The sequence below is a fragment of the Oreochromis niloticus genome, linkage group LG7 (genome assembly GCF_001858045.2).
Source record: "Oreochromis niloticus isolate F11D_XX linkage group LG7, O_niloticus_UMD_NMBU, whole genome shotgun sequence".
NCBI classification, from domain to species: Eukaryota; Metazoa; Chordata; class Actinopteri; order Cichliformes; family Cichlidae; genus Oreochromis; species Oreochromis niloticus.
Genome location: NC_031972.2, coordinates 44,076,618 through 44,099,069, shown reverse-complemented (window position 1 = coordinate 44,099,069; position 22,452 = coordinate 44,076,618). Strand labels below are relative to the sequence as shown.

At 41.0% G+C, this 22,452-nt stretch overlaps 1 protein-coding gene across 1 annotated transcript; it reads left to right on the top strand.

Moving 5' to 3' along the window:
• The first annotated feature begins 2,766 nt into the window (after nucleotides 1-2,766).
• Nucleotides 2,767-17,706, top strand: oaz2a (ornithine decarboxylase antizyme 2a). The gene is given in 6 exon segments (XM_013272795.3): nucleotides 2,767-2,982; nucleotides 11,805-11,871; nucleotides 11,873-11,953; nucleotides 13,445-13,617; nucleotides 14,676-14,761; nucleotides 15,786-17,706. Coding segments are annotated over 6 exon segments (651 nt in total). The 5' UTR covers nucleotides 2,767-2,872; the 3' UTR covers nucleotides 15,920-17,706.
• The last annotated feature ends 4,746 nt before the right edge of the window (nucleotides 17,707-22,452 follow it).

The following is a 22,452-nucleotide window of genomic DNA, read 5'->3' as shown; positions in this document are numbered from 1 at the left end:
CTCCACAACAGGGTTTCGCACACGGTTACATCACGATGGAGCTGTTTCATGGTGGTTGGCGGGGGGCAATGACCCCCCGTGTCCTCTGTGTAGGCAGGCCGGACCTCCGACAGCAACGCTGTGATGTGCCAGGATCAAGTAGCCTGGCTGCAACTATCTTGTTACTAATCTGATAATCTGTTTGGCACAGGAGCTGTTTTCCATTCCTCCTTACATAACTGGGTCTATGTTGGGATTCATACTGAGTCTGGGCCAAGATGACCACTGAGAGGGACAGACTATCACTTTTACAGGAAGAGCAGGGCTTTGCCGTCACTTTAAGGGGGTGTGAGTTAAATTTGTCTTTTTCTTCAGAAGGGGTCAGAGGTCAAAGTCATCTATAATGTACAGCTCCAGGGTGATTTGGAGCATCATGATCCGCACCAATGACAAGTAGGATCTCCTTATACCCCACGTTACCACATGGCTTTATTGACTCTGGACCTAAAGCTGTTGATGATACTGTATTTTCGGTCTGTGTGTGTGCGTGTGTGTGTGCGTGTGTGTGTGCGTGTGTGTGTGCGTGTGTGTGTGTGTGTGTGTGTCACAGGCATCAAAGCACGACTACGACTGTAAGAATGAGGGTTCAATTGCCAGAGTGTGAACAGTGTTCAGCCAGCTAGACTGTGTGATATTATTTTTTTAAATTGATTCATGATTGTAACTAATCTTTATCATTGTAGTTTTGCAATACACTGCAGTGCAGCAGATCGGGGAGGAGTATTATCCAAGAAGGCATTAGTTTAATTTTTGGGAAAACAACTCAAGAAATACTAAATGTATATACAGATATTTGAAGGACATTTAAACTACATTTTAAACTATAATATTCCACAATATCATCAGGCAAATATTTAAAACCTGCACTTAAGTAAATGTAGAGGTATCATAACTAGTTAAAAACAGATATGCTCTAGTCTAGTCTATAAATGTACATTAATTTCTTCAGATAGGATGCACACTGGATGGGTGAAACCTGACCCTAATAAATTAACCTGAGTAATTCTAACCCCCAGACTTTACTATAAGGCCAAATTTAAATCCGATGGCGTTTCAAAGTGCCTGCACACACCAGCTCGTGCTAGCACGTGCTTCCAGAGGGACTTTGATGGTGAGATCCTGATGTCTCAAACTCCCCCTCTGCTTATTGGTTAAGCAAACATATTTAATGCAAATATAGTCACTGGTTGGAAAAAATAGCGGTTACTTCTGTTAAACTGGAGAATTTTTCTTTGTGTGCTTCTTATTTAACTGGCTGGGCGAGGAGAGGAGAGAACCTGCTACAGTGTGCGTGCTTTACCTCTAAATTAAGTGTTATTTACATGTCAGTGTACTTTTGCGGTATAACTGGTTTGAGCGAGCTGTCGGAAAACATGAAAATAAGCTTCTTATCTGATGAGCACTTTTGTTTGAATCATTTTTACACGTACACTGGATGGTGAGACTTCAGAGAAGACATTTTTAAATTTTAGTTTTTTATTCCTTTTACTGTTTTTATCAGGGATCGTTTCTTTCCTCTTGTTTTCTCTTTCCCCAACCCCCAAAGAATTTGCAGTAGGCGGCCGCCTCTTCCTGAGCCTGGTGGTGCTGGAGGTCAAGCAGGAGCCAAGTGATGGCTCATAAGGGGGGTTGGTTGTTAAGAATTTCTCCAGAATACTGTAGAGTGTACCTTACAGTATAAAGCAACATGAGATGATTGTTGTTGCAATTTGGCACTGGCAATGTAAACTACCCTGCATTAAATTGAATTGGATTGAACTGATCTTTGCAAACCTAAGGTTACCATGTTCTTTTTAGAGAGAAGAGCCTTTAGTGGTCAGCATTTCCACACAAGTCTTGTTCACTCATTGACTTTTGTTTTCCAATTTTACCGTCATGAGGGCTGCACAGGAAATCTGGTTGAATGCTTCGGCATGAGTTTTAAAAAATCCTTAGTGTGAAACACTCATTACTAGTTATCGCAAACGCTTAGCTGCTGTTCTACCTATGCAGACCTATATGACAAAGTGATTGCCCCTTATTAACCTAATAAGTAGCTGTGGCAACCTTGGCAGCTAGAGATAACTCTTTATTGTCATTGCACAGTCGTACCTAGTACAATAGTACAACGAATGACTGTGTAATGACAGTAAAGAGTTATCTCAAGCTGCCAAGGTTGCCACAGCTGCTTATTAGGTTAAGATTTATTAGGTAGAGATTTTTCCTTAATAAATAAAATCATTATTTAGAAACTGCATTTTGTATTTACTCAGGTTATATTTGTCTAGAATTAAAATCTGTGTGATGATCTGAAACATGTAACTAAGCTTAATTTCCAACAGAAAAGAAAGAAGAAAATGGGGCAAATACTTTTTAGACAGATCTATAGGCGTGTAAGGCCGTTAAAATTCTTCTTTAAAACATCCATATGTGAAGAACTTAAAATGTCTTAGGAAAGATAAGTAACAAAAAGTGAGAAAACTTGAGGATTATTGCTAAAATTGCTCCTCAGCTCTTTGGACTATGTCTTACAGGGAAAAGGGTGAATTAAGGGAAGGAAGCAGAATAAAAACAAAGAAACAGAAATGACACATCACGACTCTCATTTAACTTCATCCGTGATTAGTTTTATTCGGCGGTTTAGTCTGTTTTTGTCGGTTTCTTCACTTCGCTTTTATTGAGCTGGGGGGAAAAAAAACCGGCGAAGAATACCCATGATGCCTCGCGCGACTATAAAAGCGCCGTGTTTCGTCTACAGGCTGTAGAAGTGTAGTTGTAGCGTCGGGTGGTGTTTTCATATGTAGAAAGTGGAACTACAGACTTCACAAACACCAAGTTTGCTCCGAGTCCCCGAATGGTGAATACATCTGCGGAGTTTCTGCTGAACAGTGATTGTTTCGGTTGTCATAAAAGAAGTAAATATCCGCGTTTCCTCGAAGCCATCATGTTGAACACCGAGGAAAGGTATGAGGATGTTTGTTTTTCTTTACCGAGATACTGAAAGCAGATGTTTGCGCTGCTGTCAGCTGCTCATATTAACGCTGTCTCTTTGTTAACATTAAAGGTGCTTAGTTTGTAAAAAAAAAACAACTAGTTAGCACGGAGCTCAGTTAGCAAGGCTGGAAACATCGAGAAATTATTCCCCTGACAGATGTCGAGCCACTGTAAACACACGGAGCTGAAGGTTTTATGTTTATGATATTTGCCGAGCAGGTTAATGGCGTATTTTATTACCGTCTTAAAAAAAAATAAGCAGGACAAGTGCACCCAGACGTTTCTAACAGTGTTAAAGCTGCTTTATGCCACATTTACACGGTATTTTTCCCGCTGTATAAAGTAGGGTAAGCATCCACTAACTGTGAGCTATAAGTGAATTAAATTGTACGCTGTTTTATTGTTGGAGGTGGAGGTCTTTAAGGCCGTGAAAGCCCCCTTACACCACTTTGTAACTTTCTTCCGGGAGCAGGTTGCTTCTTGTTATTGAAAATATAGGAACTATAGGCCTGCATCTGCACTTTTTTTTTAAATTTGTGTTTTCTGGTTAGCGTTTCTTCCTTAGTCGCTGGGAGTTAATGAGCTCCAACTATGAAATTTTCTTTAAAAAAACAGCCAGACCCAGACTATTTTAGCTTTTCACAGATTTCATATAATTCATATTAATTTTTTAATTCAACTCCTGAAGTGATTACATTTCCGGAAGTAATGCACTCCTCACCTTATTTCAGTAGAAAGTTAGTAGCCCTAACAGATTACTGAAGGCATTTTTTCAGCTATTTATTCATTTGGATATTTGCTGTTTCCAATACTGGAATCATTTGGATGACTAACTTTTCCTCCACTTCTAATAATATCAATGTTTTAATTGAATAATAGAAACATCACGTTTTATAAGCTGATAAGGTCTTTATTGGGGGGACCTCATGACGTTTTTCCTAATGGGGAGTTCACCTACTATTAAATAACTGAGCACATTTGTAGGAAGCAAGATGCTTTTTAGCTGGAAAATAATCAGTGCTCTCTGGTGGACAAACCATGTATTGGAGATACTACTGTTTTTTTCCCTTGTTTTTCTTTCATGAACTCTGATATTTTCCCTTATCAGCCGACACATGCACTGATTTATTTCTGTGTAGACTGCCAGGGTGCCAGCTAAGTCCCACTGAACTGTGGGAAGTCTGGATAGTTATTTTGACTTGATCAAAAATGAAAATAACAATTAGTGGCAGCCTGTGTGGTTTTGTTTGGGCCTGGTTTTCCCCACCTCTGTGTGCATAGTGATATGCAAGCACTAAGAGCATTATATTATCTTCACTTTATCTGGAGTGCGTAGTACAGTGGCTGTTCAGTGAGCATTTACACTGGTGGTGTTTTGCACCTTATGTTCCTGCTATTGCATCATCGTAGTCCTACAGGGATTTGGTGTCTTGTCTTTTATTATGCAGCACCCACCTGTTTAACCCTTGTTGGGAGTGATTACAATGTTAGACTTTAAATAACTATTTGACCTTTTGGTTAAATGAGCATTTGCAGCATTTAATTGTAGCCTGTGTGTTTTCTTTGTACGCCTCTGCCCTCAAACAAAAAGCGAGCGAAACAAGGCCTGTTTTTGTCCTGTGTGTTTATCATCTGACACGCAGAGCAGGGAGAAGGCAGAGGTCCATTCATGCTGTGAGCCAGAGCAGTGACTATATTAGCTCTCTGACTGCTATGGCCTTGTCAGCAGAAGGCATGCACTGGCCTACATTAGAGCAGTTGCATAACCCCATTCTCTCCCCTGGTTCACTTCCCAAGAATCAATGGAATCTGCATGTGGAAAGTGTCTAGGAGTACATTCACACAGAAACGGCTGGACTTTCTAACCTGTGCTACCTGAGTGCACTAAGTGCCTTTTTAATTCAGTGGTTCTGGGCTCTGCGCTGCTTGCTGGTATATTGTGGCTCAGTCATGTTAAATATTCCGTAACAAAGCCAAAACTGTGCCAAGCAGCATCAGCTGACATCTGGGTTTAACAGCCACCGGTTTTATAGTTGTCTGCAGGGAGTTGGTTACATAAACACGACGAATTCCTAACTGCCAGCATGAAACAGACATTGATTGTTTTGAAGCAGTTGGAGATGAAATGCTTAATCACATAGGTCATTTACCAGTAATAAGTAGCAGTTATTATTCTTAATTTGTCATGCAAGATTTTTATTTTTTTGCTTTGCTTGTGCTCGCTTCTCAGATTTAAGCATGGAGTATTTTACCACAGTCACTGTCAGCCTGTTACCCACAGGGTTTGAACTGTTGGCTGGACTAAGCATGAGATTGAAGATGGAGATTGTGATGAGAAAGGTTGCTTAATTTGTTTATTAATTACAGCTTTAGTGCAAAGATATTAATCATCAGAGACAGTTGGGGTTTTTTGTGTCTGTTGGGTTTTGTGAAACACAATCTCTGACCAACTCTTATTGTTTTATAATTGATCGTATTCATTAACTGTGATTTGATTTTTTTTCAGTCCAGTTATAGCACTGTTTGACTTGGTGGTTCTCAAACTGTGGGAATAAAACCTAAATTACAGATTGCCAACAGGGGGCAGTGGCTGTGGTTGCAAATGCACTATCCCAATTATCCTAATGCAGGGGTGGGCAATTCCAGGCCTCGAGGGCCGGTGTCCTACAGGTTTTAGATATTACCCTGGGTCAACACACCTGAATCACATGATTAGTTTGTTATCAAGCCTCTGGAGAACTTCAGGACATGTTGAAGAGGTAATTTAGCCATTTGAATCAGCTGTGTTGGATCAAGGACACATCTAAAACCTGCGGGACACCGGCTCTCGAGGCCTGGAGTTGCCCACCCCTGTGCTAATGTCATTTTTGGGGGGTCACACTGAGTAAAAAAAAGGTGATTCATTACATTTTGGGCATTTTAAATGTCAAAAAGTTGGATTATCCACAATATGCTCATTGGCTAGTGGCAGTCAGTTGTTAGCTAAAGCATTTTCTTGATTTATGGTGTCACTGGATATTATGCTGTCACTACTATTGTATTATAAAGCTCTTGCGGCTGCGGACACCTTCTTTTGGTAGATTCACACTTCAAATATGCAAGTATGTCAATGGGAGTGGCTCATTGGAAAATGCTCTGCATTTACCTACACTAATAAATATATTATTATTGCAATTGTCAATAAAATTATGTGTATGTAGTATTTATTTTTCTGTGTTCTCAGCCCTACCCCGAAGATCCACCCATGTCTCATCAGATATGATGGTGACGGGGAAAAACGGTTATTTTGAGGCTTCATAATAGGACCAATGGTTTGTTCAGGTTTGTTACCAGCCCGACTTGCATGGCTGGTATTGTTTTCACCTTGTGCGGCTGTATATCGTTGAGAGAACTCGTGGTCCTGTAGATGCCTTTGACTGCTGGCACAATCTCAAATACTTTGGCAGGTGTTTGTGTTGGTCTGTTGGCTTGTAGGTCAACTGATTTTTGTGACTGTGATGGTATCATAAAACTTTACAGGTCTGTAGTTGAAATCAAAAGTAAAAGGTCTAATTAGAGATATGGTCTGATAAAGTGACTGCTGGTGTTTTCCGTCATGTAAGGGGTCTCAAAGTCTTTCTGATTCAGCTGCAGTCTGTGCGCTCTCTGTCAGCCACAGAAATACAGCAGTAGCAGAAAGGCAGGCACTTAATGAAATACCCATCCAATACACAAATGCCCTCCCAAGTCTTTTGAGGCAGACACACCCTTTTTACTGTTGGATAATTGAGTTGATGTTTTATGTCAAACTGCTTGCACAACAGGCATGAGCATGCATACTTTTCCCTTTAGTCATGCATCAGTTTTGTATGTCATTCTGAACATTTAAGAGCATTTGTCATGGATAAAGACAACACTACAAGTATGATAACTCCAAATAGAATTTAATAAGGATTTGTATAAAACATAAATGGGCCCACTGTCATTTTTCTGGTTAAAATAGCTCAGTTTATTAAGAATTGAAGGTCGAGGAGCCAGGACATCTTGTTTCACACTGAACTGTAGAGCTGCTCCAAGGCCCAGTGTGAGATAAATAAGAATTATTTTTAAACTGTGAAGCATCCAAAGCTACTCTAATCCAACAATAAAAAATGTGGAGCAGAAAATGAGCATAATGGGTCATCTTTAAGCAACTGCAATGCTTGAATTCAGTGTTGCAGAGCTGCTAGTGCAGATACAGACTTTTACACTTGTATCTGAATGCATATCTCATCTCAAATGCACATCCTGTCATTTTTATCAGCAGATACATTCATTAATATATCTGCAACAAGCTAAAATCTTCTGATTGATCAGATTGTGTCGTTCAGCTCTGTTTTGAACTGTGGTTAAATATTGACCTTATGTGTCGTGTTCCTGAGTAACAAAAACATTGCATTTGTGTCTCCACTGTACTTCACTGTTTGTCTGATGATTGTACTGTAAAGCATGTTCAACATATCCAGGATTTTTTCAGTTTTCTGGCTTTCCCCACCCTAAAATCAGAACTGAGGGCAGCAGTCAGACAAAGGTGATCTATAAATTAACCCAGGATTTCCCAGTGTAGTTCCTGTAAGAGGAGGTGGGACAGCATATGACCAGTCAGAAACACAGAAGGGACTGCTGCTGCTAGCAGAGCAGCTAATTTTTTATTTTTTTATTTTTACAACGGAACATAACTGTCATGCACAAAGTGCTGTATGATATTCTGAGCTTTAATCACTTCAGACAGTGAGATGGGATAAGAGATAGTATACTCGTAACTCCAGCATATCTTTGCCAGGAAGGAAATCTGGTAAAAAAATACTGTGCAAGATAAGACTTGTGAGTATCATAGCTCTACCTTTAAGACACAGGACAATCTGATAGATTACAGTAAATGACTGTTTAGATGTTCAGCCCAGATTGTTTTTACCCGTCTGGGAGCCAAAACAACTCAAGGTTGATTCTGTATTCAGTAGTAACTTAAACAAAATTTTGATGACTGCTAAGTTACGCACGTAGGAAGTAACATGTGAAACAAACACAAACAGAGAACTTAAGAACGCATTTTCAGAAAATCGTCACAATTCAGGTTTGTTTTTCATGATGTTTGCAGAAAGGGTTATTGAGATTGGTCCAACAGTTACGGAGAAATGGGGTACAGACATCTATATAGATAATACATAATTTAAAATGAATCTTGGGTTAAATCTGAAGTTTCTAGTTACCGGCTTCGGCACATACAGGTTAGGTGCAGGGGTCAGTTCTATGTTTTGGCAGAGACGCCTCCTTTTACGCTGACGTTTCAGAGCACGCGTGCCTTTCCTGTTTCTCGATATTTCTCCGACATGCTGCTCTGACAGACTTACTGGGGTCAGCGGAAGTCTGAGGACTGTCCTTATTTTCCTACAGTAAATAGTTGTTCATGTGTAAGACCTAAAGCACGTTCCCAAAGCTTTTCTGGAGCCAGGAAGCTTGTTTATGTTCAGTGTGGATTTGAGTTGAGCCGTTTTCCATGACTAATCTTGTAATTACAGCATTAGAAGTTGGTTTGGTGTGTCTTGGGCTTCTTGGAGGACCTGCCAGAAAGCTTCCTGTTTTGGTTGAGTTGTGTGTTTTTTGGCTTTTGGCCAAACTCTGCATCAGCTGCCTGTCCAACCCGGGGTATTCATCCCCGTGAAACAATTCACCTGAATCAGTTCTCATAACAACTCGCACCTCAGGAAGCGCAAACTGGCAGTCCAAGCGTTCATCCGCTTTAAAAATAAAATAATAAATTCTCTTGAATACAAACATACTCTCACCAGTCCTGCCAAAATGGGATGATGACGCATCTCTCTGCAATACACAGATGATCCTCACTAGCAACTTAATGCAGCACAGGCTTGTGAACGTGCTCAGTCCTCACATTAGTAGTCTACAAAGCATAAAGTCAACCTTCTGGAAAAATGTAAACTAAATGGTGTTTTTGTCACTTGTGATTTGTTGGGAGACGACTAAAGGCCACAGCCCTTCAACTTGAGTGGCATACTGGGACAGGAGGGTGTAGAGGAGGGTGTTTAGAGTGTGGCTGAAATGTCAGAGGACAAGAGCGTTGGCTTTCAAAACAAGCTGGCATTTCCATCAAGGGCAGACTGTCTGAAAGGGAAGATGGAAAAAGAAGCCTGCCTTGGCATCTTGCTCTTTCTCCCTCCATCTGTGTCCTACCTGTTGACCCAAATACAGTCGGTATCAGTTTTGTTTCTGTGGAATCGACATGCTCTGTTGATGAAGCCACAGAGGCTATGACCAATTTTTATAGATTACTTGAAGATTATTTAAAGAAATGGACTAACCTCCGGGTAGAGGGTCTTAAAATGTTATCCACTATAATGCAGTGGCACATTTCCTGTGCACAGCTAAGCACAAATAATGAGACAAGCAAACAGAGGGTGTGTGCAGCAGACATGAACAGGCATAATAAGCTTTGTTTTCCATTGCTCACTCTCTTGGCTTGTCGCTCTGTACATCAGGTCGTGGGGGTAACCTGTCTGGTCTGCAGGGAAACTGTGGTACCTCCCTCTCATGAAAGGCACAAGCTTGTTTGATACATGTGACTGTTCTGTTGCACATGACTTGGATATGTGTGTATACTTACAAACAGGTCAGTCTATCTGATGCATGTTTAAGAGAGAGTGTGTCAGATTTCACTAGCAATCGGGGACAGAATTGAGTCAGGCGCTGGAGCATAGCTGTCCACCTAAAGTTTGACACCACGATGACCGGGAGCCCTCCCCATGTCCCAGCCTGACTCTGGCAGCGCCGGCCATCTGCCAATGTCTGGTGTGAGATGCATGACTGTAACTTGAAACGCAGACCATGCTCGTTCCCGAAAGCCATGAAGGCTATTTGCAGAGGTGTTTACAGATCATGCGCTTGTTTATGATACATTCCCTCCACCGCATGTGGTGGCTCTTTGAAGCTGTAATAAATCATCGGCTTTAATTCTGTCAGTGACAGGCTCGCTGTAAACAAACAGCCCGTGGAGGAGAGTCCATGAACTGGAGCTCAATACGAGCAATTTAATAGTTTGTAGCTGGTTTGCGTCACATGATTGATATTCAGACATTTGTGATTTGAATTTACTTTGAATTGTGGTAACAGGTTTGAAGCAATGAAGAACTTTCTATATATAACCAAGCAGACCACTGAGTCTCAGGTTAAAGGCCACAGTGTTGCAGTCAGGCTGTTTCTGCTTCTGAGTTTGATGCGAATATACAAAGACGACTGTAGGAGTTTCTCTTAAGCTATGTTTAGTTATATAATTTAAGTTTCTCTTTTTTCCAAACCTCAAAGAAATGTTAAAACTTACTTTATTTGGCCGCATGCATTAGAACCTATATGGGGAAAAATGGTATAAAGACAAAGTTCAGTTCTGGGTCCATCTTTACAACCAGTTGCATCCAGAAACTGCTAGCAACCTCCAGTAATCACCTGTCAGAATTCATTTTTCCATAGCAACCACTGGTTGCCAGGGTGTTGCATACCAGACTCTATGCCTGTGTGACTGAGGCCTTACTGAATGAAGTGAAACTGGCACAGCAAATATCAGATGACTTTGAAGTAGCTCAGTATAAGAGCGTGAAGTACAGTAGAAGAAGGACACTGGTGACCCTTGTTGGGAAATGCTTGCTGTGCTTGCAGTAACATGACCTGTCATGAGCTGATTTCATTTGGCTCCTGTTTGTGTGAGGAGCCTCGGGAAAAGACAAAAGCGTTGCTAATATTTGGTTGCTGTAAGGTTGCTGTAATATTTTACCACATTTTATCGGCCCTGTTCAACTCATTATTCTAGTATATTTTATTATTTCTATAGATTTTAATTTGTAATATTAGTAAAGCAGTGTTTAAGGCAGCATCAGGCATGATTCTTCACTGTGAAGATTATAGCTGATGGATTTTTACACTGATATCTGATCAAAAGTTGGAATGGAGCGTCCTCGTTTTTAATGAGCCTGACATTTCTGAGGTAGAATAGTTAAAAAAAAAAATTAAGAAATGTCAGCAGTGTCAGGTTTTCCACATTCCAGTGTGTCTACTAAGCATGTTGAGTAATTAAATGCTGGATCACACTTCACAAGGCTTTCCAGTAACCACTTCTCGCCCCTGGGCAGCAGGTTTGACACCCCTGGCTTTAAATGGATCCAGCAAACGAGCGGGCAGTATCATGTTAAATCCCGTTCTTTGAGCTTGTTGCCACAGGTGCTTCATAGTTGCTAGTTATATAAACATGCTTAATGAAGTTAAAATAAGGTGTGTGTGAAGTAACAAGCTAAAAAGTTTACATCAGCAGTGGATCAGGTATTAGTCATGAGTGCCCAAGTTTCACTTCTGTCTGTCTGAGTTAGAGATGCCCTGCAGTGTTGTAAGTGCGTGAAAGCATTCCCATAAAACTTTATTTATCTAGCTGTGGTCTTGGTGATTAGTTACTCTGCAGATTTTAATAATGCACTCTGGTTTCTCCTCATTCCCTGATGGTTTCTGTTTTGCTCTGTCAGGTATAACGGTAGATCGAAGAGCGCCAATCGTTTCCATCCAGTTTAGTTTGGCAGGTTTGCAGCTCAACATTCAAGTTTCTGTGAAGTGCAGTCACAGTAAACAAGAATTTTAAGGCAGGAAACATATGTCTCGAAAACATTTCCATCTCACTATTTTATGGCAGTTGTATAAATTTATACAAAATTGTTTTTTTGTTTGTAATTTTTTATTTACACGAGTATTGAAAAAATGTTTCTCCATGCTTCTCTCTGCAGTTCCTGGTTAGGGGGGTCTCTGATGCCCTGCTCCATCCCTCAGGCTCCGGGGCCTCTGTGGTGCTCCTGATGCCCCTCACCCACAGCTGAAGATCCCGGGTGGGCGAGGGACGGTCAGGGATCACTCTCTCGGCGTGCTACTGCACAAGGTGAAGGTCCTCAATATCTCACACAGAGCTATTGTCCAGTTTTGTAAATCATCTTCTCCACGTGTGGCCACTCTAACCACACACATGCAAAGTGGTGCCATAATGGATGCAAATATCAGCCTCTTAATGGTGCTGTGGTGAGAGTCCTACATTAGTAGTCATCAGGGTCTTTATTTCAGATTAAATAGGGTTTAATAAAACTGAATGGGGTTTAGGGGGTAAACACTGGGGGAAAGGGTTGGCACGTGTTGCTCTAATTCACTATAAGCTTTCCTGTCATAACTGTTAAGTGCTTCACCGCTCAAGGTCATTTCTGACTCACTGAGCCAAACACAGGAGCGCCTGCCTAATGAGTTATACCCTCATTTCCCAAAGTTATTTTATTTAAAGCTAAAAAAAATCCTTTAATCTGCTCATCTGCACCTGCAGTGGATTTAACAAATTTTTTTTAGTCCCCTCTCCCCCGGACATGCTCAAATGGTATGTTTGCTATGCAGCACACAAAAAAGCACCCAAGTGAAAATGTATACTTTTATAGCTATCTCATATTTATGAACTTCTGGGGTGGGGTTGCACACAAACTCACAAACAATAGAGAGGAAACAACAGTGTTTGTGTGTATGTCAGGTTGCTCCCCAGGCATGTGACTGACTCTCTCCGGGGGATTAGAGCTTTAGGATCAGGCAGACCAGTCACAAACTGTCATTAACATCTTCATCTGTGCTCTGAGTGTGCAACCCTTTCTAATATTACTAGTTCAGCAACAGCACAGAATGCTGAACGCGTTCACACTTTCACTTCTATTTCGGCACACGAGAGTCATGCATGACTATTTAGAGTGACGCTGCTGATCAGAGTTCCTGAAATGGACAGGATCCTGTGAAGGGCAGCTATTAAAAAAACGAACCAAGACTTTACCTTTGCTGTTTACCATGCTTTGGTTTAGGCACAAGTTTCATGACCCAAAGAGCTGTGCGCCACTAACTTGTTGGTAAAGACAAATGGTTTGCTAGTTCACAGAATATCACACTTGTCTGCTGCTTCTTTAACCACTTCCTCTTTAACTGGTTTCATTTCAACACTGTTCTCAGATGGAGAGAAGTCTTCTTCAGACTTGTGCCAAGCTTTCAGCCTCCTGGCATGTTTACACTTGCTGTTTCACCCTCGCACCAAAAGTGACACCACAGCTGGAGGCGTGTGCTGCAGTTTGATGTTTCAGCTTTCGTTCACCCCTCAAATTTTCTAAGTTGGCATGCACAGCCAGGATAAAGATGTGTACACGTGGATGTGATATTGCTGCTAGAACTCAGATTCCCACAAAAACAGAGTAGGAGCTTGAAAATATGCCCCTTTATGGAGGAACCGGTGGGGGGGGGGGGGGGTGTTTGTGTTTATTGTCCTTAGAAAGTGTAACATATAGCATCTCACTCTGGTTTCACAAAGCTGGATTAGGATCTATTCTAAATCTGTTCTTCCTCCCTGTGCCTTCAGGATGAAAAGTTAACTGTGACTCAGGCCTCTTCAGTGAGTGGGAGCTCTTCTCTGCTCCGCTTCCACTACCAGCTGAGCGAGCGCCGCTCGGCCTCCTGGGATACAGCTCTATCAGGAGACAGCCTCTTTCTGGAGATTCCTGCTGGGCCGTTGGTGGAGGGCAGCAAGGAGGGGTAAGTTCAAGAGGGAGATTGTTAGAAAAGCACAAAATGCCAGACCTGACCAACGCTGTTCTTTGACAATAAAATGTGACTTTAATAAAGGAGAACAGAGTTTATAAGACGATCTTTTAAGTTCCAACTTTGCTCATTTTATTGTGGTTTACTAAGAAGCCGCCCTGCTTTTTATTTGCTGTTGTTAAACGGTCTCATCAGGAAGAAATTTCTGAGTGCTTTTCAGCCTTGTCTCAGATGTGTAGAAGCATTTTTAGAACAATGCAAAACATTGTTTTTGCCTCTTCCTATTCCACTTTTAGTTTCAGTGGAAGTTCAGGTTTAAGTTTAGAGGCTGAAGAGAGGAGAGTTTGGGTCCCTCACAGGACACATTTTTCTACATTTGTGATATTTTAACTGTTGATTATTATTAGAAACTACAAGATTAGGTTCAGAAACCTCTCAGGGTTTGCGTTAGAGTACATTTTCGAAACAATTTCTTGCTTGCTGAATGCAAACAAAGTCGTGACATCCTTGAGTGACATGAAAAAACTGGACACTGTTAAGACAGAAATGGCTTTTGTGAAGTTTTCATATTTTACTGAGACCAGCAGAAAAACGAGCAAAACACAAGCTCTTCTTCTTCTTCTGGAGTTCTGGGTCATAAAGCTGCTTAAATGGGACATTTCTTATGTTGGTCTAGTTTTAGAAATGTTGACATACTGTCCCAGTGTTCTCCACCAGAGCAGGTTTTATGCCAGGATGTAAGTTGTTTATGAGAAGCTATTTATCATGGTGCTTCAAATCTACTACAAATAAAAGGCTATGCTAATAAGTTTCTGCTTTTAGTGCCTGGCTTTGTGTTTGTCTGTAATCAATGCTGGGACAGAGTAACCTTGCCTGGTGCAGGCACCCTGCCAGTCCTAAAAACAGCCAGCTTTGCAGCTGCCACTGCATTATTATGTAAAGTTGCAGTGCTTATATAAAAGAGGAAAAAAAATACTCTGTGCGTCATCCCCGCTCGTCTCTTCCCTCGCTTAGCGGCTGACTCTGTATCTCTGTGTTCATGTCATCCACAGGCTCACCGTGCTGCTCGAGTTTGCAGAAGAGAAGCTCAAAGTTAACTACGTCTTCCTGTGGTTCCATAAAAACAGAGAGGATCGATGTAAGAGCCCCTGTTATTTTAAAATGCACTTCCCTTTTTCTTTCTGAAGCACGATTTGCCTTTGCCAACCATTGTATACTGATGCAGAGACCTTATCCAGGTGTACAGCCAATAGTAAGAGTGTATGAATACAGTGCTAGTATTCGTACGCTATCAGTGCTACAATTTTGTTGTGTTTTTTTAACAGTTACACGTTTGGACAAAGATAACAAGAGTAAATACAAAATTTTTAAATGGTTTCATTTATTAAGGGGGAAAAAAAACCCCTATGCTTTGGTATGATCTTAAACAAGCCACTCAGTGTGGCGGATCTGAAACAATTCTGCAAACATGAGTGGGCCAAAGTTCCTCCACAGCAAAAGACTCATTGCCAGTTATCACAAACGCTTGATTACAGTTTTTGTTGCCAAGGGTGACACAGCCAGTTATTAGGATTAGGGCACAATTACTTTTTCACACAGGGCCAGGTGAGTCTGGATGACTCTTTGGCCTAAATAAATGAAATCATCATTTACTGAGAGGAGCTTATGCACAAACTGGCACAAAGGCTGGACCACTTAGAGTCAAGACTAACACTCCAACTCAGATCATTTAATATTCCTACAAAAAGGAGCAGAGTTTGCGGCTCCATTATATTTTCCTATATTAGAAAAGTATTAAAGAAGGAATCAGAGCTAGAATATGAGGCTGGTATGAGTGTCAGTGTAAATGAAAAGGAGACCTTATCATATGATGGTTTGAGCAGTCTATCCCAGCTCCTTAAAAGATACAAAACAACTTTTTTGAGGTTTTCTCCAGTGAATTATCAGAAAAATGGATAGAATATCCACAGTTCCTGTGTCAGATCTTTAAATGGAGCAGTGTTGCTATTGAAATAAGATAGATCGATATAGACATAGAACAAAATGAGATGTTTAGCTTCACATTCTGAAACATGGAGGTGGCATAAAATTGATTTGGTTGCAGTTTTTAGGGCTTAAATGTTAACAAATACACTGAGCGCTCTCCCTCATTTCCTCTCCAGTGTCCATCATCAAGACGTTCCACTACATGGGCTTTGAGATGGTAAAGCCGGGTAACCCCATGGTACCTGCCCGGCCTGATTTGGCCTTCATGGTTTACTCTCTGGAGAACAGCAGCAGCTCTGACGAGGAGTGACTGTCACAGTATCCCTGACGCCTCCCTTTCCCACCCTCACCCCCCTCTCCCCTCCCTTCCACCGTTTTTATTTCCTCTTCAAACAATCGAACCTGCCTCAACTTTCCCTCTGACACACCTCTCCTCCCCTCCTCCATGAGGTGTCACTTTTTTTTTTCTTCGTTTTTTTTCTTAGACTTATTTTAAGGAGATGTTCAGGAGCGGCAGCGTGTCTGTGCCAGAGAGCACAGACACTGCCGCTTCACCCTCCTATCTCCCCTTCTCTGAAGATAACCGCATTGTGAAGAAGCAGCGTAGCTTGAACTAAGTTGTCACATGCAACGTGGGGATTTTCTTTCCTTTTTTTTTTTTTTTTTCCTGCTTCCTCTCTCGGCCACATTGTTTATGCTGCGGTTGACAGGACAACCAACTGCTGGACATCCAGGAGGATGTTAAAATTCAACATATCTCTCCTGACAGCTTGTAACGTTGCAGAAAGGAGACTTTGTGTCTTTGTGCTGTTTATCTTAAAGCTGTGTTGATGGGGGTTAAAAAATGGGAAGCCTGGGGTGTGGTATGGTTTTACTTTATAATATAGACGATGATCTGTTACATTTAGCATTAAACACATGTAAACGTTTCTTTAATCTTCCTCAAATGTGTCGAGGCATCATTCCAGCACGTCACTCTCACTTTTTTTTTTTTTCCTGCTCTAAACGATTTAGCAACAAATGTGGAAACACTCTGTTAGTGTTTGCAGTAAGAAGCAGCGAGCCTGTTCAATGCCATCGCCTTCACCTCTCCCCCACCCGCTAATTATGTCAGTAAGTTGCTAAGAAGCTGGAGAAAGAGACGGCTTCACTTCACAGAAACAGATCCTCACAATTTGCGATGACATTTAAGTCTGAGCGTCCTGGTTTTCATAGAAAGTGACGGGCAGCCATAATTTGTGCGTTTAATTCAGACGTAATTGTCAAACAAGCCGAGCAGACTCGTGTCAGGCATTTCTGATCTGGAGATGTCACATTTTGAGAACAGAACAATCGGCTTTGTGACTCAAATATAATGAAGGTGCAATGAGAGGCTGGAACTGACGCTCGTTCAGTCCCGCAGATTCTTCAGCGCCGCCTAAAGTGTTGATCGAAACTGGGTTTTCAGTGCCTCAAGAGGAGAGTGCGAATGCGTCTTACACTCAAGTCTTATTGAAGGAATGTGTCCATTTTTCACCCCAGTTTCAGACGCATGTTGTGTGAGAGGAACGTTAGCTCGCCATCGGGGTACAAGCAGGAACTCTTCAGGTGATTATCGTATATGCAAGAACGGTTAAAACGCAGGCGCTTTTTATTTTTCTTTCTTTTTTCCATTTCAGACTTTGGTTTTATGGTTTTAAGTACTCTGAATAAAACGCCAAAGAACTCAGTTTGTCTGCAGTCAGTTCAAATCCAGCTAATCTGAACCTAGCTTGTGTTTATGTACAGCAATATTAACCTACATTCCCCACGCCAGCCATACTTCCTGTAACATGACCGTCTGTCCAATGTCTGGGTGAGATGGGGCAGGGCCTTGTTTTTGTTGTTTTTTCTTCTGTGTTCACATCATACCAGTCTTTATTGCTACTGATTGAGCCCTGACTATAAGCTGTTAGGAAATGTCTATATGAAGTTTTTCAGAGGTATATTTTTATGTATATTTCTCTATGGTGATAGTTTTAGGGTTTTACTTTTTGTTCTAACTAGTTGGCAACCATCCAATGACAATCCGCACTTGTATTTCACGCAGGGGGAATCAATAAAGGTTGTTAACTGAAACATGCTTCCTGTTTTCTTTCCTTCAAAGAAACACACATTTTGCTTGCAGAGATGTTAGAATAGACCGTAGAAAACATGGATGTTTACTGAAGAGAAATGATAGAAAAATCTATGGGGAAAAAAAACAGTCACTAGTTTAAAGTTAGAGTGAATAAAACCTGAATTTGACTTGATGAATTTAGTTCATTGTTGGCATCAGAAAGGTGGATTTTACCTAAACTTGTCAATGTCAAGATCATGTTCTCTGTATTATTGTAGGGTCTTTACCTTAAAATATAAAGCACCTTGAGGCAACTGTTGTTGTGATTTGGTGCTAGAGAAATAAAATTGGCTTGAATCTTTTGCACATCTTAGTTGTAACAAGTGGTTATTTGACTTACTGACGCCTTTCTGTGGTCTAGAAGCAGCCATTCTAATCTGAAGAAAGAACAGCCGCTCACTTGATGTTTTCAGACCACTCTCTGTAAAAACCAGAGATGATTGTGCTGGAAAGTCCCAGCAGAGATCAGCAGTTTCCGAAATATTTAGACCAGAGCCACAGTCGGTCACTTAAATTGCCTTTCTTCCTCATTCTGACGCTCTGTTTGACCCTCAGCAGGTTCCCTTGACTGTGTCCACATGCCTAAATGCACTGACTTGCTGTAATAGTATAAGCAAAGAAACACTGCAGAGAGAACAGACAGGAGGCAAGAAGAGCTTTCTAAACTGTGAAACCTTAGTGAACACAGAGACAGTGCAGTGATGAGGCTGATCTGAGGAAGTGAAAGTTTGTTTTTGTTTGTGTTTTTTATTTAAGCTGTCAGTAGTTTCAGACACATACACTTATATCCTACATGCTAAGATCACTGTTGGTTCCTCACCAAAAATCACTACCAGCTCTCAGGTCAGTTGATCAAGAGGACTATTTTCAGCTGTGGTGGAGCTGCAAAATACAAAACACTTCCTAAAGCAGAAAACACAACATTCTGATCTTCACTTTCTTTTCTGCGATAGATTTTCACCATAAGCACAGTAATCTCTGTGAGCCAAACGCAGACTTCAGGCTGTTTCATACGTCCAGTTTCAGTTATGTTTCTCACTTCTGTATCTGTATGATGTCAAAAACAGGAGATATCCCTACCACAGATCTCAGCCACACGTCTTTGGGCCCATCACACCCGCTATCCCCACCTTCTGTTTGTGTTGGGCAGCCAATCGAGGGAAGCAGAAGGGCTCAAACAGAGGATGAGCTTATATTATACCCTATAACCACATTCTCTGTAGCTTGTGTGCTAATGGACATGTATATTAAAACTTGGATGTCAGACTTCCAAATTAACCTCTACACTCCTGTATAGTCTATAAAGTTTTGTCTGTCTGTTTATGTTTAGCTGCTGGTTGAGGCTCCATTTAAGTGCTCGTGCTCTTCCACGGCCGACAGCAGCTCACATGTTAAAATAAAGCTGTGTCACTAATCCCCTGCACTAAAAGTCAAGAGGCAGGCTGTCCCCTCCTGGCCTTAATCTTATGCTGACTTTACATAAAGTCACCTCAGATGGAGGAAAGTAAGTGGTTACAGCATCAGCTGCACTCACAGCATGGCACTTCTCAGAAACTGCCCATGTAGGCTGCATCATCCCATCTCAGTTTCCAGCACTGGGTTAGCGAGTTAAAGTCAGACAGTGAACAGCTAATCCCTTCAGAAGGCATTTAAACTGATGCAGATCGGATGTTCTAATAAAATCTACTTTTCTGTGCTTCTCTACTCTCACCACTGCAGACAAAAATACACTGTTTATCAGCTGTTCTGGCCCTTTCTGTCACATTAAGTGATCTTCATCATGTCGCTGTCTTTTTTTTTCTCAGTACTTTAAGGGACTAACTGTCTAAGTTTAGGCTCAAAAACCTTATATTTATCATCTAGGACTCCAGTAGACTAGCTTTGCATGATCTGCAGATCAAAACCTCCAAGGCCGAAAATTCACTGTGCACAGGAGTGTGTTTCTGAATTCCTGGATCTTGTTGGATATGTGGATTTGCATTAATGTGTGTCACTACATAAGAACATCAAGATAATGACTTAATGTCCGTTTTTGTGGTGGCCAAAAATGTCCAAATACTGTAGCTCCAGGATGCAGATGCAAAACTAAAAGACTTCCAAGTTCCAAGGCTGCCTTTTCTAAAACTTTCCATGCAAATTCTGATATATCTTTTTTGGTAGGCCTGCAAACAAAAACAGGACATACTTAACTTATTATAGAGCCTGTTCTCCAAAACTGCTCTCTTGCTGCAACCCAAAGGCAGCCATGAGAGCAGCAACAGTGACTAAAAAGCTGTAAAGCTGCAGGGTGACAGGCTAAAAGATACAAACATCACTATAAAGCTGACTCAAGCTGCAGACTCAACTGATGAATGTCTGGAGGTTTAACAATATTATATCTTCATTAGAGTGTGACTGCCACATATCGATCACAACAAGGAATGCCAAAAACATCACGTCCCGATCGACCATCTCCTCTTATCCAGACTAAACGTAGCATTTCCCCATTTAGCAAATGTGAACATATCATTCACTGTGTAATTGCCATCTCTCATTTCATAACAGTTTAAAGTATCCATTACAACATTCATGCAGAATACATTAAGTCCATCTGTGTTGGCCTAAAACAGAATTTGCTTTAATCCCATATTGATTTCAACTGTAAATCCACATAAATCCTAATAAATCAAAGAGCTAAAGAAGCTTTTAATGCATCTGAAAGACTAGCAAAAAGCACTTGGGTCTAAAAGGTGACAAACAATCCAGGCCATCATTATATAAAGTGAAGGACTTTATATAATACTGATAACGATTATTAAAAACAGGTTAAGTAGCATACATCACCTGATGTGTATTTTGCTTTGTAATCTGACACATGCATCATTGACCCTGGGTTTTATGTCTATACTTAATATTTGGGTTCTGACATGTGTTTCATTGTTCTTAGTTATTCTTTATTCCTGTTGATTCCCGTGTTTATGGCGTTAAGCGGTAAACGGACTCGTTCTCCAATGGATGCATCAGAGAGTAACTTGGGGTTAGTATCTTGCCCAAAATTATTCGGCATGCAGGCTGGAGCAGAGCCAGAGTTCAAACCACCAACCCTCTGATTAATAGCGACCTGTGCTACCTCATGAGCTACAGCCACCCCTCGTTCCCTGTAAATTTTGTATTCTTTGTATGTAGTACAAAAAAAGCTTTAGTTATGATTGTATTCTAAGTCTAGTTTTAGTTATTGCTGCTTTATGAAATCTAGTTTCTTGACTTAAGTTGCAGTTTATACTGAATTCCTCGTGTTTCAGTTTATTCTACTATGTTTACTGTGTTTTGTCAAGTTTACTTGGTTGTTTTTTCCAGTTCAGTTACTTCCTATTTTATTTTGGTGAGTCCTCAATCTCTTGTGCCGTGCTATAAGTTTTAGTTTTTTTGTCAGTGGCATTGGTTAGTTTCCACTGTGCCTTGTTACCCCTATGTTTCCATTTTCCCTGATTACCTCCTGTGTATATAAACTTGTGTTGTCTGCTAACTTAAGCTCATGTGTGTTTTGAGTTCTGTTGGTTGTTTCTTGGGTTCTGCTTTCTGCTGAATTTAATAGAAACATGCTGATGACAATAGTGTCTCCTAACACTTGCATTAGCACTGGGCTACTTTGGATTTTACCTTCCAAATCTTGTCTAGTTAGTCCTTCAGTCCCTGGTACTTCTCAGTCTACTTTCCTTGTGATGCTAATGTCAGCTGGGATTCCTCGTCTATCTTCTCCTCCGTGTCAGTCATCACTCCCATAAGACCTTTGTCCTGTTGTTGGATAGCAGAGGTTTTGCTGAGGGTTTAAATCTTGGTCAGTAAGGGTCCACAGGCATAAACTGCCTTTTTACAACAAGGATGTCCCGAAATATAAGTCAGAAGAACTTAATCATAACTATGTATCTTACCGATGGTTATTTATTTATTTTAACTTTGCCTTGAGAACAAACTACTGCTGGATTTAAAATGTTACTCCATCACCAAGTCAACTATTCTAGAAACACATGTATAGAGAAAGTTGTATCTGTAGCTTGTAATCGACTGCGAATCAGCTTTCAGTAAATAAGTTAGACCCAACAGTTTTCACTACGCTGACTGGAGTTCAAAGTTGTGAAAACAGTTGTCTGTCCTATCTGCTGCCCATTATAATGGAGTAATCTGGGAAGGTGCACTGATGTAATACTTTAACCTCATCAAAGTAACTCAACTAACTGTTACAATGCTACAATGTTTATTTGGTCGGGGACATTGACCAAAATTACCCCGGTGCTTTATTTTTGCAGTTTTACCGCTAAATTGTTAAAATCTGAATAAAAATGATTTCTTAAACATTGCACCTCCCTACAGACAGCTTGCTGACATCGTGGTTTTATTGAGCACTTTCATGGTGAGAGTGAAGGCCAAGGAAAGGGTAATCTCTCCCTCCCTCTAGTCCTGCTGCAGCATTGACACAGCAGCCTTGAATTGAGCAGAGTAGGTGAAGAGAAAGACAGTAAAAACTCTTACTGTCACTGTTATCACAAAGTTTAAACCCATCACCCTCCCTGTTAGTGATGCAGACTTCACAGATGTGTAGATGTGTGCAAACTGGACTTCAGAGACATGTAGAACTGAAGGCTTCCTTTGAAACTGCGTTCATCCTGTCATGTAGACTTTCACTGTCTGCCGACTCTCATACAAGCTCACTGTGTGTCAGCATCAGG